The sequence below is a fragment of the Mustela putorius genome, unplaced genomic scaffold (genome assembly GCF_011764305.1).
Source record: "Mustela putorius furo isolate JIRA1106 unplaced genomic scaffold, ASM1176430v1.1 tig00003987_pilon_pilon_pilon, whole genome shotgun sequence".
Lineage (NCBI taxonomy): Eukaryota > Metazoa > Chordata > Mammalia > Carnivora > Mustelidae > Mustela > Mustela putorius.
Window position 1 is genome coordinate 13050438 of NW_025422126.1, and position 12528 is coordinate 13062965.

General features: G+C 38.4%; 1 protein-coding gene across 4 annotated transcripts in view; it reads right to left on the reverse strand.

Annotated features, from left to right (window-relative positions):
• Positions 1-445: 445 nt before the first annotated feature.
• LOC101682636 (prolylcarboxypeptidase) overlaps positions 446-12528 on the reverse strand; it is a 72951-nt gene continuing 60868 nt past the window's right edge. For all 4 annotated transcript variants that reach the window (XM_004763471.2, XM_004763473.3, XM_004763472.2 and 1 more), the window contains exon 10: positions 446-1193. In XM_004763471.2, coding sequence (XP_004763528.1) covers positions 977-1193 — 217 coding nt within the window. In that variant the 3' untranslated portion in view covers positions 446-976. The remainder of the gene's footprint in view (positions 1194-12528) is intronic.

The following is a 12528-nucleotide window of genomic DNA, read 5'->3' on the forward strand; positions in this document are numbered from 1 at the left end:
CCCTGACACTTCTGACTTTAATGACAGCAGTAATGACCACCAGGAGATAAAATTAAAAAAAAAAAAAAAAAAAGCTGAATATAACTACATTATATCTTCTAAATAGCTGATTCACCAATTTTTAAAGACTTCTCACTGAAATATCATCAGTGACTGCAGTATATAAAAGCTCGCTCAAATGTAAAAATAAAAGCAAAACAAGAGTCATTCTCTAAACTGGCAAAATGTAACCAAATTACCACAAAACTGACCTTAGGAACAAAGAGAAATGGAGCAGAAAAAGGCCAGATTTCTTACTGACAGTACCACAGTGGCAAATATCCCAGAATGGAAAAAAGCTGCCAAATAGAAGAGAGAAAATTAAAGGACTTTCCAAAAGCAGCCAAGCCCAGTGTACACAGCATTCCCAACAGCTGGAGTGAGCTTCAGAAGCAACACACAGGTATAAGGTCCAGCCTTATTCTTTATTTACAGCACAGTTCAAAGTCATTAAATCAAGTACAAAAGAAATGGCTTCCATTTCCTGGATTGGCATCAGACATCCTTCCTACCAGCTGCAATTACATCATTTTTATCTATTTTCTGCTTTTCTTTTTTTCAGGGGGGAGGGTTGGGGAGTGACAAAAGGACCAAAGAGACTTAAAACTCAAAACCAAGAGAAAGCCCTGTTTGCAGAGAAACAAAGGAAGCGACTCTCCCTCTTGTGAAAGGCAGTCAGGAACTCTGCTCCAGTTATGAGGGCCACTGATGGTGTAGGAAAGTGTCACAAAGAGATTCTTCCTGGAGGTTGTGTGAAGATGGCGAGGACCCAGGATGTGGGAAGGCTGCTGTCACCACCATCACCCTCTTTTCTATCTCAACCTTCGCCCCACCAAATCTAAAGACAAACAAGGAAAAGTAATTACATGTAGAAAATCAAAGTGAATGGGAACATGGGTAGAATTAACATAAAAGAAGTGAAAATGATCAAAACTGTTCAGTGCTTCTTTCTCAGACTGGCATAGAAATTTCTGATCCACTGCTTCATGTGTCTAACTTCCAAGGAGCGGGCTAATATCACGGTCGTGGGATCAAAGGCATTTCTGGCTCGGAGATCTAGATGATGGGCCCCATCTGGGATGGTGATCGCAACCAAGGTGTCTGTGATATCCTTGGTTACTCCACCTCCTGACCAGGGGTCTAGTTCACCATTGCTAAGTGAGGGAAAGAAGAAAAAATAAGATTGTTAGTTTTTCATAACTATACCCAGATAAGATAGGAGAAACCTATTATATACATAACATCTAAAATTACAAGTTCATAACCTGAGGGATTTGATCTGAGGATCTAATCTGTCATATAAAAAGCTGCTTCATGCTCAAGTTTTATAATATTTCTACAAACAAGAAACAGAATCAGAGAAGGCTGAAGGTGGTGCTCCATGAAGCATCCCAGATTACACTTAGGACTTGGAATTCAGAAGGCTGAATTTCAATCCCAGATTCATCACTCAAAAGCTAGATGACACACAAGCTACCAGACTCAGTTTCTTCATCTGTAAAATAGAGGTAATAAGGCCGACCTCTTACGGTTGTTACAAGGTTAAACCACATGGTAGATGTGGATGTACTGAATAAGCACAAGTGTAAGGCACAGATGAGTCCTTCAATTTATACTGGTTTCCTTCTTTTCTAGGACCTAACTACCAGAGTGATTTAAAAAAACAAAACAAACTCCCATATTTAAAAAACTCTACTTATTTCAGCTTTAAAAAAGAAAAACTGCTTTCTTTTTCAAGATTTTATTTATTTGAGAGAGAGCAGAAGAGAGAGTGCGCAGGAGAGAGGAGCAGAGAAAGAGGAAGAAGCAGGCTCCACACTAAGTAGGGAACCCAATGTGGGGCTCGATCCCAGGGAGAGGCAGAGGCTTAACTGACTGAGCCACCCAGGCACTCCCTTTTTTCTTTTTAAATAATACTTTCCTCTTAATACTACTTTGGGAAATAGGATGGTAGAACTAAAAAAAAAAGTTCCTCTGGATCTAGAATCAGAAACTTTGGGCATTACTCAAAGATCTTCATTTTATATTAGCTTTTAAGTTAAATAAATGGTATTTTATTAGTCTTGGCTGGTTCACACAACATTTCAGAATGATGTAAATAGGATCAGTCATTAACTGGTTATTTAGTTTGGCCGAGTAAAAACCCAATACTCCACTGATAGCATTCTTAATAATATTGTTAAGTTTTGTTGAGATATAATTCCCCTATCATAGAAATCACCCATGTAAAATGTACAATTTAATGGTTTTTAATATGTTCAGAGTTTACAACCATCACAATAAAGAATATTTCACCACCTCAAAACAAAACCCATACTCATGGCAGTCAATCTCTATTCTCCAACACCATTCTCCCTCATTCTCAGTCCCAAACAACCACTAACCAACTTTCTACCCCTATAAATTTGCCTTTACATTTCATATAAGTGGAATTATTCAATATACAGTCTTGTGATTGACTTATTTCACTCTGGCGTAATGTTTTCAAGTTTCATCTATGTTATAGCATGTATCAGTACATTATTCCTTTTTATTGCCAAATTGTATTTCATTGTATGGATACATCACATTTCATTTATTCAATCATCAGATGCACATTTGTATTGTTTCCACTTTTTGTCTATTATCAACAACATTGCTTCCGTGAACATTTTCCATGGGTGCAGGCTTTCATTTCTCTTGGAATGGAATTTCTAGGATATATGGTGACTTAACATTTTAATGCACTGTCAAACTTTTTCCAAAGCAGCTACAGTTTTACAATCCTACTAGCAACATAATTGTTTCAGGATTTCTTTTCCTCTAGTGCCGTGGTTCTTGGTCATATCAGTTCAAAGAATGAAGAGGTAGACCAGATAAACAGTGGTGGGCAGCAAAGTAAACTTTATGGGTAGTACAAAGCTCCCAAAGAGGGAAGGCACCTGAGAGGGTTGCCCTCAGAGTTTCTAAGTCCAGGCATTTTTATGAGATTTCTGGCAGGTTGTTTTAATCTGATTAAAACAGATATGCACCTGTCACCCAATCAGGTTTTTGTTCATGCACGTGTCTACCTATCAGGTAGTTGTTCATGTGGGGAAAGGTGGAGTGCTCCTTCCAGAGTAGTTGAAGCCTTGGAGATCAAGAGGGCTGCAGCCGACAACGCCCTAAGCTATGCTGGCCAGCCACAGGCCACCAGATCAAGCTCTTTGCTTTAATATCCCATAAACCGTTGAGCTGGCCCTGGGGCCTGGCTTAGGACTCCGAAGGCCATTTCCTTCCTTTCTGCCACATACATGTGATAAGTCCTCCCAGTAGGAAGACTTAAAGCTGGGGCACTCAGTAAAGCTTACAATAACAGGATGGGGTCTTTTTCCTTTTAAGGATAGTTTCCTCTTTTTATTTATTTATTTTTTAATTGACAGATAAGCGTCTGGGTGGGGGAGGAGACAAAAGGAGAGGGAGAAGCTGGCTCCCCACTGAGTAGGGAGCCCAGTGTGGGGCTCTGATCCCAGAACCCTGAGATCATGACCTGAGCTGAAGGCAGGTGCTTAACCAACTGAGCCACCCAGGTACCCCCTAAAATATTTTGGCAGTGGTGGCATTTAAACCCACATCCCCAAAGAGACAGAAGCCTTAATCTATTGCCTTAGATTGCTCAGCCATGCTACCACCTGAGCACCCTGAACCAAGGGTAGTTTCCTCTTAGAATGGGCCTCCCCTTTCCCCTGCCTGCCTTTCTTCCGACTACCCTCCACTATAAAAGGGTTTCAACTTCTCTATATTCTTGCCAATACTAATAATCTTTTTGATCATATCCTATGTGGGTGTGAAATGGAATGTCACTGTGGTTTTTATTTGAGTCTCCCAAATGACTGATGATATTGAGCATTTTTTCATGGGCTGAATGGCCAGATGTAAATCTTCTTCGAAAAAAATATTCAGATGTTTGACAGTTTTTAAATTGAGTTATCATTTAAAATCATTTGATCCATTTTTGAGTTAATTTTTTGTATGCTTATGAGATAGGGATCCAACATCTCTCTTTGGGTTGTGAATATCCTTTTTCCCCAGCATCATTTCTTGAAAAAAACTATTCTTTCCCCAACAAATGGTCTTGGCCTTTTGTTGATAATCAATTAACCATACACATAACAAGGGCTGATTTCCAGACTATCAATTCACTTTGAAAGATCTGTATACCTTTCTTTATGACAATATAATAACGTATTGATTATGGTAGCTTTATAGTTTGTAGTTTCAAACAAGGAAGTATGAGTTCTTTTTCAAATTTGTTCTTCCTTGTTAAGATTGTTTTAGCTATTCTAGGTCTCCTGTATTTTTATATGAATTTTAAAATCAGCCTGTCAATTTATGTGGAAAAGCCAGCTGAAATTTTGATAGAGATTGCACTGAATTTGTAGAATATTAACAGCTTACTGATATTACCTCCTCCACAAGAACATGGGATTTTAGATCTTTAGTTTCTTCCAACAATGTTCTATAGTTTTCAGTGTATAAGTCTTATACTTCTTTTGTTAAGCTTATTTAAAAATATTTTATTCTTGATGCTATTGTAAATCAAATTGCTCCTTAGTGTTATTAACTCCACACCTGCATAGAGTGGTTTCGAGTTTACCAAGGCCTTCACATTTGACTATAACAACTCTGTGAGGCAGGTTTAATTACAACTCTTTCACAGATGAGAAAACTAGTATTGAGGGGCACCTGGGTGGCTCAGTGGATGAGCCTCTGCCTTCGGCTCAGATCATGATCTCAGGGTCCTGGGATTGAGCCCTGCATCGGGCTCTAGGCTCAGCAAGGAGCCTGCTTCCCCCTCTCTCTGCCTGCTTCTCTGCCTATTTGTGATCTCTGTCTGTCAAATAAATAAATAAAATCTTTAAAAAGAAAGAAAGAAAGAAAACTAGTACCGAGAGAAATTAAAAGACTTGCCCAAATCATTCAGTTAGAAATGGCAAATCTGAGATACAAACTCAGGCCTTGTAAGCCCAGTCCAATGCTCAATCTTATACTTCCCTACATTTCATAGATACAGGTTGAAAATGAACAGCACATCCTCTTGACTTCTGTGGTGCAGAGTAAGAAGAACATGAGCTTTGGGATTAGACATACCTGGGTTCCAATTCCAGGTCTGCTTCTCAGCTTCCTAACCTCATGGATGTTTAGATTCCTCAAAATAAAATAAAGACTGAAATACCTGGATTTAAGAACCTGGGAACTATTAGATCACTTTTCCCTGGTACTGCACCTCTTGGTATATCTTTATCTACATATAATTTGATTTCACTTACAGAATATTTTTATGTGCATTCTGACATTTCTCTCATATATTCCATTTTGCTGATACTGTTACAAATCTTTAGGGTCACATTATCAGATATATGAAATGGTTCCCATAATCTACATAACCATTTTTTTCAAAGATTTTATTTCCTTATTTGACAGAGAGAGATCACAAGTAGGCAGAGAGAGAGACAGGAGGAAGCAGGCTCCCTGCAAGCAGGGAGTCCGATGCGGGGCTCGATCCCAGGACCCTTGGGATCATGACCTGAGTTGAAGACAGAGGCTTTAACCCACTGAGCCACCCAGGCACCCCTACATAATCATTTTTGAAAGTCTCATCTTTAAGTACAGTCTATACAAGATGACTATCAAATAATATTCTTAGGGAGGACCTTTCCCCTAAACTTCAAAAGCAAAATTCAACTGCCAACTTGACATTTTCACACGGAAATCTCATTAGACATCTCAAACTTACTAGGTCCAAAACAGAGCTCTTAAGAGTCCCTAACTGCCAACCACCCCCTCACTATCTTCCCAATGTTTGCTGAAGGCAACTCTATCCTTCTAGTTGATTAGGCCAAAAAGTTTGATGTCATTTTTTAACCCTCTCTTTCTTTCATGCCCAAGGGGTCAAGAATTCCTATCAGTTATATATTCAAAAATATATCTAGAATTTCAACACTTCTCACTACATCCACTGCCACTACTCTGACCCAAATCACCATCACTAGCCTAAAGAGTGTTTTAACTGATCTTCCAGCTTTTATTCCTAGCTCCCTGCTTAGAGCAGCCAATTTGATCTGGTTAAAACCTGAATTAGATTGTGTCACTTCTCTGCTCAAAACACTGAGTTTTCCCATTTCACTCAAACTAAAAGCCAAAATCTTTACTAGACTCTACAAGTCTGTACATGATCTGGACCCTCTGTGGTGTCTGATTTTCTCTCCTGCTACTCTCTCCCTCATTAGTTCCACTCTAGCCATACTGACCTCCTTACTGTATATGGAATAGAACATGATAAGACATTTACTTCTCAAGTCCTTTACCCTTGCTTACTCCTTGGTTTAGAGTGTTCTTACTCCACAAACCCATGGCTACCTTCTTCCATTAGATGATTTTTCAAAAGTTCCCCCTTGTGAGATCTTCTTTGGTAACTCATCTAAAACTGCAAAACTTGGGGAGCCTAACTGGTTCAGCTGGAAAAGCATGTGACTCTTGATCTTGGGGCCATAGGTTCGAGCCCCACATTCACTGTAGAGATTATTTAAGTAAATAAAAGAAATAAAGTAAAATAAAACTGCAAACCTTTTCCCTCCTCCCGACATTTCATGGCCTCTCCCCTGGTTTATTTTTCCTCCTTAGCACTTAGCTCCTTCTAACGTATTTATAGGTACAATTTTTACTATCTCTCCAACTAGAACTCCATGAGAGAGTTTGTTTATTACTATTTCCACAGTGCCTAGAACCAGGCCTGCACATATTAGAAGCCAAATATTTATTAAACGAATGGAGGAAAAAGTAAGTGTATAGTTATCTGTGGCCTTGTACTAAATGCCCTACAAAGAGATCCATAAATATATGTATCCAAGTTCAGGAACAAGAAATCACTCCACACTTTTTTACATGGGAAACCAGAGTTAATATAAGTGATTAATATAAATATAGGGAGACTGACCTCCACCTATGTGTAGTAGTGGCAAGAACAATTAACTAACAAGATCAAAGTTTTATACCCTTACCAGCCCATGACCTTGGGTAAATCATCTAACCTCTATGAACTTTAATTCCCACATGTATTACAAAGAAAAAAAATATTTAATTTTATTTTTTAAAGATTTTTTTTTTAATTTTAGAGAGAAAGAGAAAAAGAGGGAGAGAGAAGGAGAGAAAGCAGCAGGGAGGGGCAGAGGGAGAGAGAGAATCTTTAGTTGATTCCCACCTCAGCCTGGAGGCCATGATGGGGCTCGATCCCTTGATCCACAAGATCATAACCTGAGTCAAAACCAAGAGTCAGACGCTTAACCGAATGAGCCACCCAGGCACACGGCACACCCCGCCCCCCAAATTTTTTTAAAGAGAAGAAAATTCCTTTCCCTCACAGAGATACTGAGAGGTTCACGTTATATGACAGTAAAGTATAAACTATAAAATGTGTGGTATTATTATAATTATTATTATCATAGTTTGTAAGCATGAAAAGTGTTAATACTTCTGAGAGGTAATTTAATCATGAAAAAGGATGTGAAAGCTTGTCTCATAGAACTCTGGCCAGAAAAGTAATGCGATCAACTTTTTCCAGGTAAATGACAAACTAAATGAGAAAATATGCACTTAGGTACATTTTGTGTGTATGTGTGTGTGTGTGTGTGTGTGTATTTGAAATACAATTTTAAACTCTCTGTTCTAGGGCACCTGGCTGGCTCAGTTGGTTTAGTGCCCAACTTTTGGTTTCAGTTCAGGTCATGATCTCATGGGTGGTGGGATTGAGACCACCATGGGATCCCATGCTAAGAAGTACGTGTGCCAGAAGATTCTCTTCCTCTGCCCAACCCCCAACTCATATGCTCACTCCGTCTCTCTCTTCCTTTCTCTCTTTCTCTCTCTCAAAGAAATAAATCTTAAAAAAAAAAAAAAGAAGTCCCTGGGGCACCTGGGTGGCTCAGTGGGTTAGGCCATTGCCTTCAGCTCAGGTCATGATCTCAGGGTCCTGGGATTGAGCCCCACATGGGGCTCTCTGCTCAGCGGGGAGCCTGCTTCCCCTTGCCTTTTTGCCTATTTGTGATCGCTCTCTGTCAAATAAATAAATAAAATCTTTGGGGAAAAAAAAAAAAAAGAAGTCCCTGTTCTATTCTCACCACACTTTCTCTTTAGAAACAAAATTAATTCGATTGCAACTTAATAACATCATTCTTGAGGAAAAAATAAATCACTCCAAAAATGTAGATTTTTGATTTTGTTAAAAACAAAAAGGATAACTCCCATGCAAACTAGCAGCCTTAGTTTTCAAATACCAGATAAATTCTTAAACTACACAGGAGTTAGATTCTCTTAAGTGAACAAATAGCCTTTATCATTATTCTGATTTGACAGAACCAACCCAGATAGGAAACTCTCCATTATTTGCAAAACAAAAAAGCCATCCCAACAGCCACATAAGAAGCAAACTGCATTTGATTTAAAAGGTCATCTGAATCAGCCCAGTGGCTTAGCAACAGTGTTTGGAGTTGCTGAGAAACGTAAGATGCACATGGACTTGAATTTCTTGGTCTTAGACACATGAAAGCTAAACCAGCCACTGGGACTTTTACCAAAAAAAAAAAAAGAAAGAAAGAAAGAAAGAAAGAATACTGGCTTTTATGAGAGCATCTAGATGCCTGGATAAAATTCCCAACAACAAGCTTCTAATCACTGGCAATAATTAATTTGCCTGAGAAATGATATTAAACTAACCAACTCCTCAGGGACTCCCTTTTGAATTTATATTTAAGTAACTGAGCATGACCATTGATAAGATAATTCTTTACTAGTTGGGGTTGGGGGAAAATAAATCCTTCTAACAAAACTGTGGAATAAAAAAAAATTACTGAAATGAAACGAATAATGGCTACTACTTATTAAGTCACCATTCATTCCACGAATGTTTACTATGTACAATGCATTCAACAGTGAGCAGACAAAATCTCTGCCCTCATGGTGCTTACTTCCATGACAATCTATTTACTCATTAAAGTACCTCTGTTTCGTAGTCATTATTTCTAACTTAAACAAACTGGCAATTTGCCTAAGTCTATACAGCTTAACTCTTAGGTCTCCCTGACTTAAAGCCCAAGCTTTTAATTTAACTGACAAACCTCTGATCAGATAAATTCATACTCAACTTTTCATTCAGAAAAGCAGTCACAACTAGATTTGCGTGAGACAACCAAAGGAGAGAGGCAGGGACATAAAGACACTTTCCACCTGGTTCCTTGAACATTTACTTAGTCATCAACCAGAACCTTTTTCTAGCTGATACCATGAAGTAAACAGAACAGAGACACCTAAGGCTGTTTCTTTACTTAGAGAATGTGTTTTTTTCAGAAAAGCAGGAAAATTTTGAATTTTTTAAAACTTTAAAATTTTTACATTGGATTTCTCACACCTAGCAGCATAAAGATTTCTTTTTAAAAGTAGACTTGCCACTGCAAAACAAAACAAAACAAAAACCTCAGTATCTTCATATACTCCTGCTTTTAAACTTTCTCATGTCTTGGAAGCCTTTCTAAGCTTTGTATTTTGTTCCTTGTTTTTATCCACACACACATTTGTGGGCATCCAGTATGTGCCAGTCACCAGAGTATCAAAGGCACAGATATGATTAAGACAAAGTCTCTGCCACTAAGAAGTTTACAATCTCATGGGGCAGAAAGAAATAGATAATTTCCAACAGAGTGTTAAGCGATATTCACAGGCCTAGGGGAGCTAAAGGGTTGGGAGAAATCTAACCTCCCTGGAGGACTCAGGGAAGGTGTCTTGTAAGATGCCTGAGTCTTAAAGAAAGGGAGAAAAAGATGAAGTGAAAGAACACGCAAAAACAAATAGTTCCCTGTGGTTAGGACATTAAGTATAAGGCAGAGAGTGTATTTCCATTTATTCATTCCACAAATATTTTTTGAGCACATATATTTGTCAAATCTGGGCCAAATATTTCCTTAGGTTAACTCTTAAGCATCACACAACACAGTGCAGTGAGTGGTATTATTATTAGCATTTTACAGAAAAGTAGACTGAGGATCCAAGAGCTTAGTAATTTTATTTAAAACAGCTCATTTGACCTTTGCACAGTTCTGTTAGAAAGTCCCACCTTATTATGCAGTTAAAAGTTTCTAACACTAAGCTATAATTCCCATCTCTTGGCTTCAGTTCTATTCTCCAAAATTTTTTCACAAAATCTGCCTTCTTCCCCAATGATGATGATGATTTTGATAGCCTAAGCAAAATAAAAGCTCAAACTGATATCCAAAATACTCATCTATTCTGGTTGACTCCAATAAAAAAGGACAATATATTTAACCAAAAGTCACATATTAAAACCTTCATATAAGGATTTAAAGACTCTACAATTCAACTTGAACTTCGGCTTTATAGGGTTAAAGCAATGAAGGATGAGCTTAAAGTATCAGCATGCTACTGAAATCCATTTAAATACTATATGGAGATACATTACCAAAGAAAAAACAAGAAACTGACAAAGTAATTCCTCTTCTGAAGAACAAAAATGAACCTGGACATCAAAAGCATTGTGTTTAAGCCTTTTACAGTCCTTTAGGTCCCTTCATGTTTTTCTGATTTCACACACCCTCGTTTGGCACAGCTTCCTTAAATAATCTATACTTAGATTTATTTGCTCAACCATCACTTTATAAGATTGAGCGGAAAAGTATAGTTTTGAAAAATCCTACTGAGAATAAGAAACACAATTTAAGGGGTGCCTGGGTGGCTCAGTGGGTTAAAGTCTCTGCCTTCGGCTCAGGTCATGATCCCAAGGGTCCTGGGATTGAGCCCCCCATCGGGCTCTCTGCTCCTCAGGGAGCCTTCTTCCTCCTCTCTCTCTGCCTGCCTCTCTCCCTACTTGTGATCTCTGTCTGTCAAATAAATAAATAAATAATCTTTAAAAAAAAAAAGAAACACAATTAAAAAAAATTAAACTGAAGAATCTTTACATTTTCCATTTAAGTGTTTCAACTTTTATTTGGTGCAGGTAACCTGTTGGGTTAGCCAACAGCAGGAATCTAGTAAGAAAGGCTCTTTTGCAAAGAGGGCAGTGCCACCAGCCTAAATCCAGAGAATGATCCTTCAGCTACTGGCCATATCCAGAAGGCCAAATTTGACTGTCATTTTATTTTTTTTTATTTTTATTTTTTTAAAATATTTTATTTATTTAATTGACAGACAGAGATCACAAGTAGGCAGAGAGGCAGGCGGAGAGGGAGGTGGAGAGGGAGGAGGAAGCAGGCTCCCTGCTGAGCCGAGAGCCCGATGAAGGGCTCGATCCCAGGACCTTGGGATCATGACCTGAGCTGAAGGCAGAGGCTTTAACCCACTGAGCCACCCAGGTGCCCTTGACTGTCATTTTAAAGAGCTTGTAAAAGAATGACATTCACAGTTTAAACAATAGCTCCACATGAAGAAGTATACACACTATCTCACAACTACTTTTATGCAGATTTGGGGACTATTTTTAGTAACTGACTGTTATCTTAAGAGCTGACAGCCTACTATTCAAACCAAAAAATATGGAAATTTTAAAGTCACAATCAGATACACACAGGAGTCCACTCAGATTATGTCTGACTTGAGCCAATACCAAATACATCCATTCCATCTAAAGAAGCAACTTAACACAGAACAAACACAGGTTTTGTAGTCACAGGCCAACGTTGAAATCTGGCTTTAACACTTAGTTACTATGACAAAGCTGCTTTATCACTTAGTAACTATGACAAAGCTAGACAAGGTTTGGCAAGTGACTGAACACAGTGACCTTCACTTTCCTCCTCAGTAAAAACGGGACTGTAATAACTACTTCACAGAACTGTTGTGAGGATTCAATTAGGCAACTTATTTAAAGTGCCTCACTTAGTGCCTGAATCAGAATAGTGTAGGCACCTCAAAAGTGTTTGAATAAATACTAAAAACACCTTTATTAACAATTAGTAATAGTATCAACAGCGACACAAATTGAGAGCAGTAGATGATGCTTCATTTTGTGCTACACTTTTTTCAATAAAATATTTAAATGTCATTGTTATTATTCTTTTTAAGCCTTTAACCATGTTGGTAACAGAGTATAAAATCATATCTCTTACACAGCATCCACTTTTTTTTTTTTTTTTTTTTAAGATTTTACTTATTTATTTGACAGACAGATCACAAGCAGGCAGAGGCAGGCAGAGAGAGCAAGGGAAGCAGGCTCCCTGCTGAGCAGAGACCCCCCCCCCAAAGCGGGGCTTGATCCCAGGACTCTGGGATCATGACCTGAGCTGAAAGTAGAGGCTTAACCTACTGAGCCACCCAGGTGCCCCAGCATCCACTATCTTTCAAAGAAAGACATGATGGATACCACTACTGCATTCTATATTGTTTACTGTCAGCATTTTTCTTGTTCTATCTTCTCAGCTATTCTACAAATGTCTCCATCAACCAAAGTTTTTCTTTGCATGAGTAAAA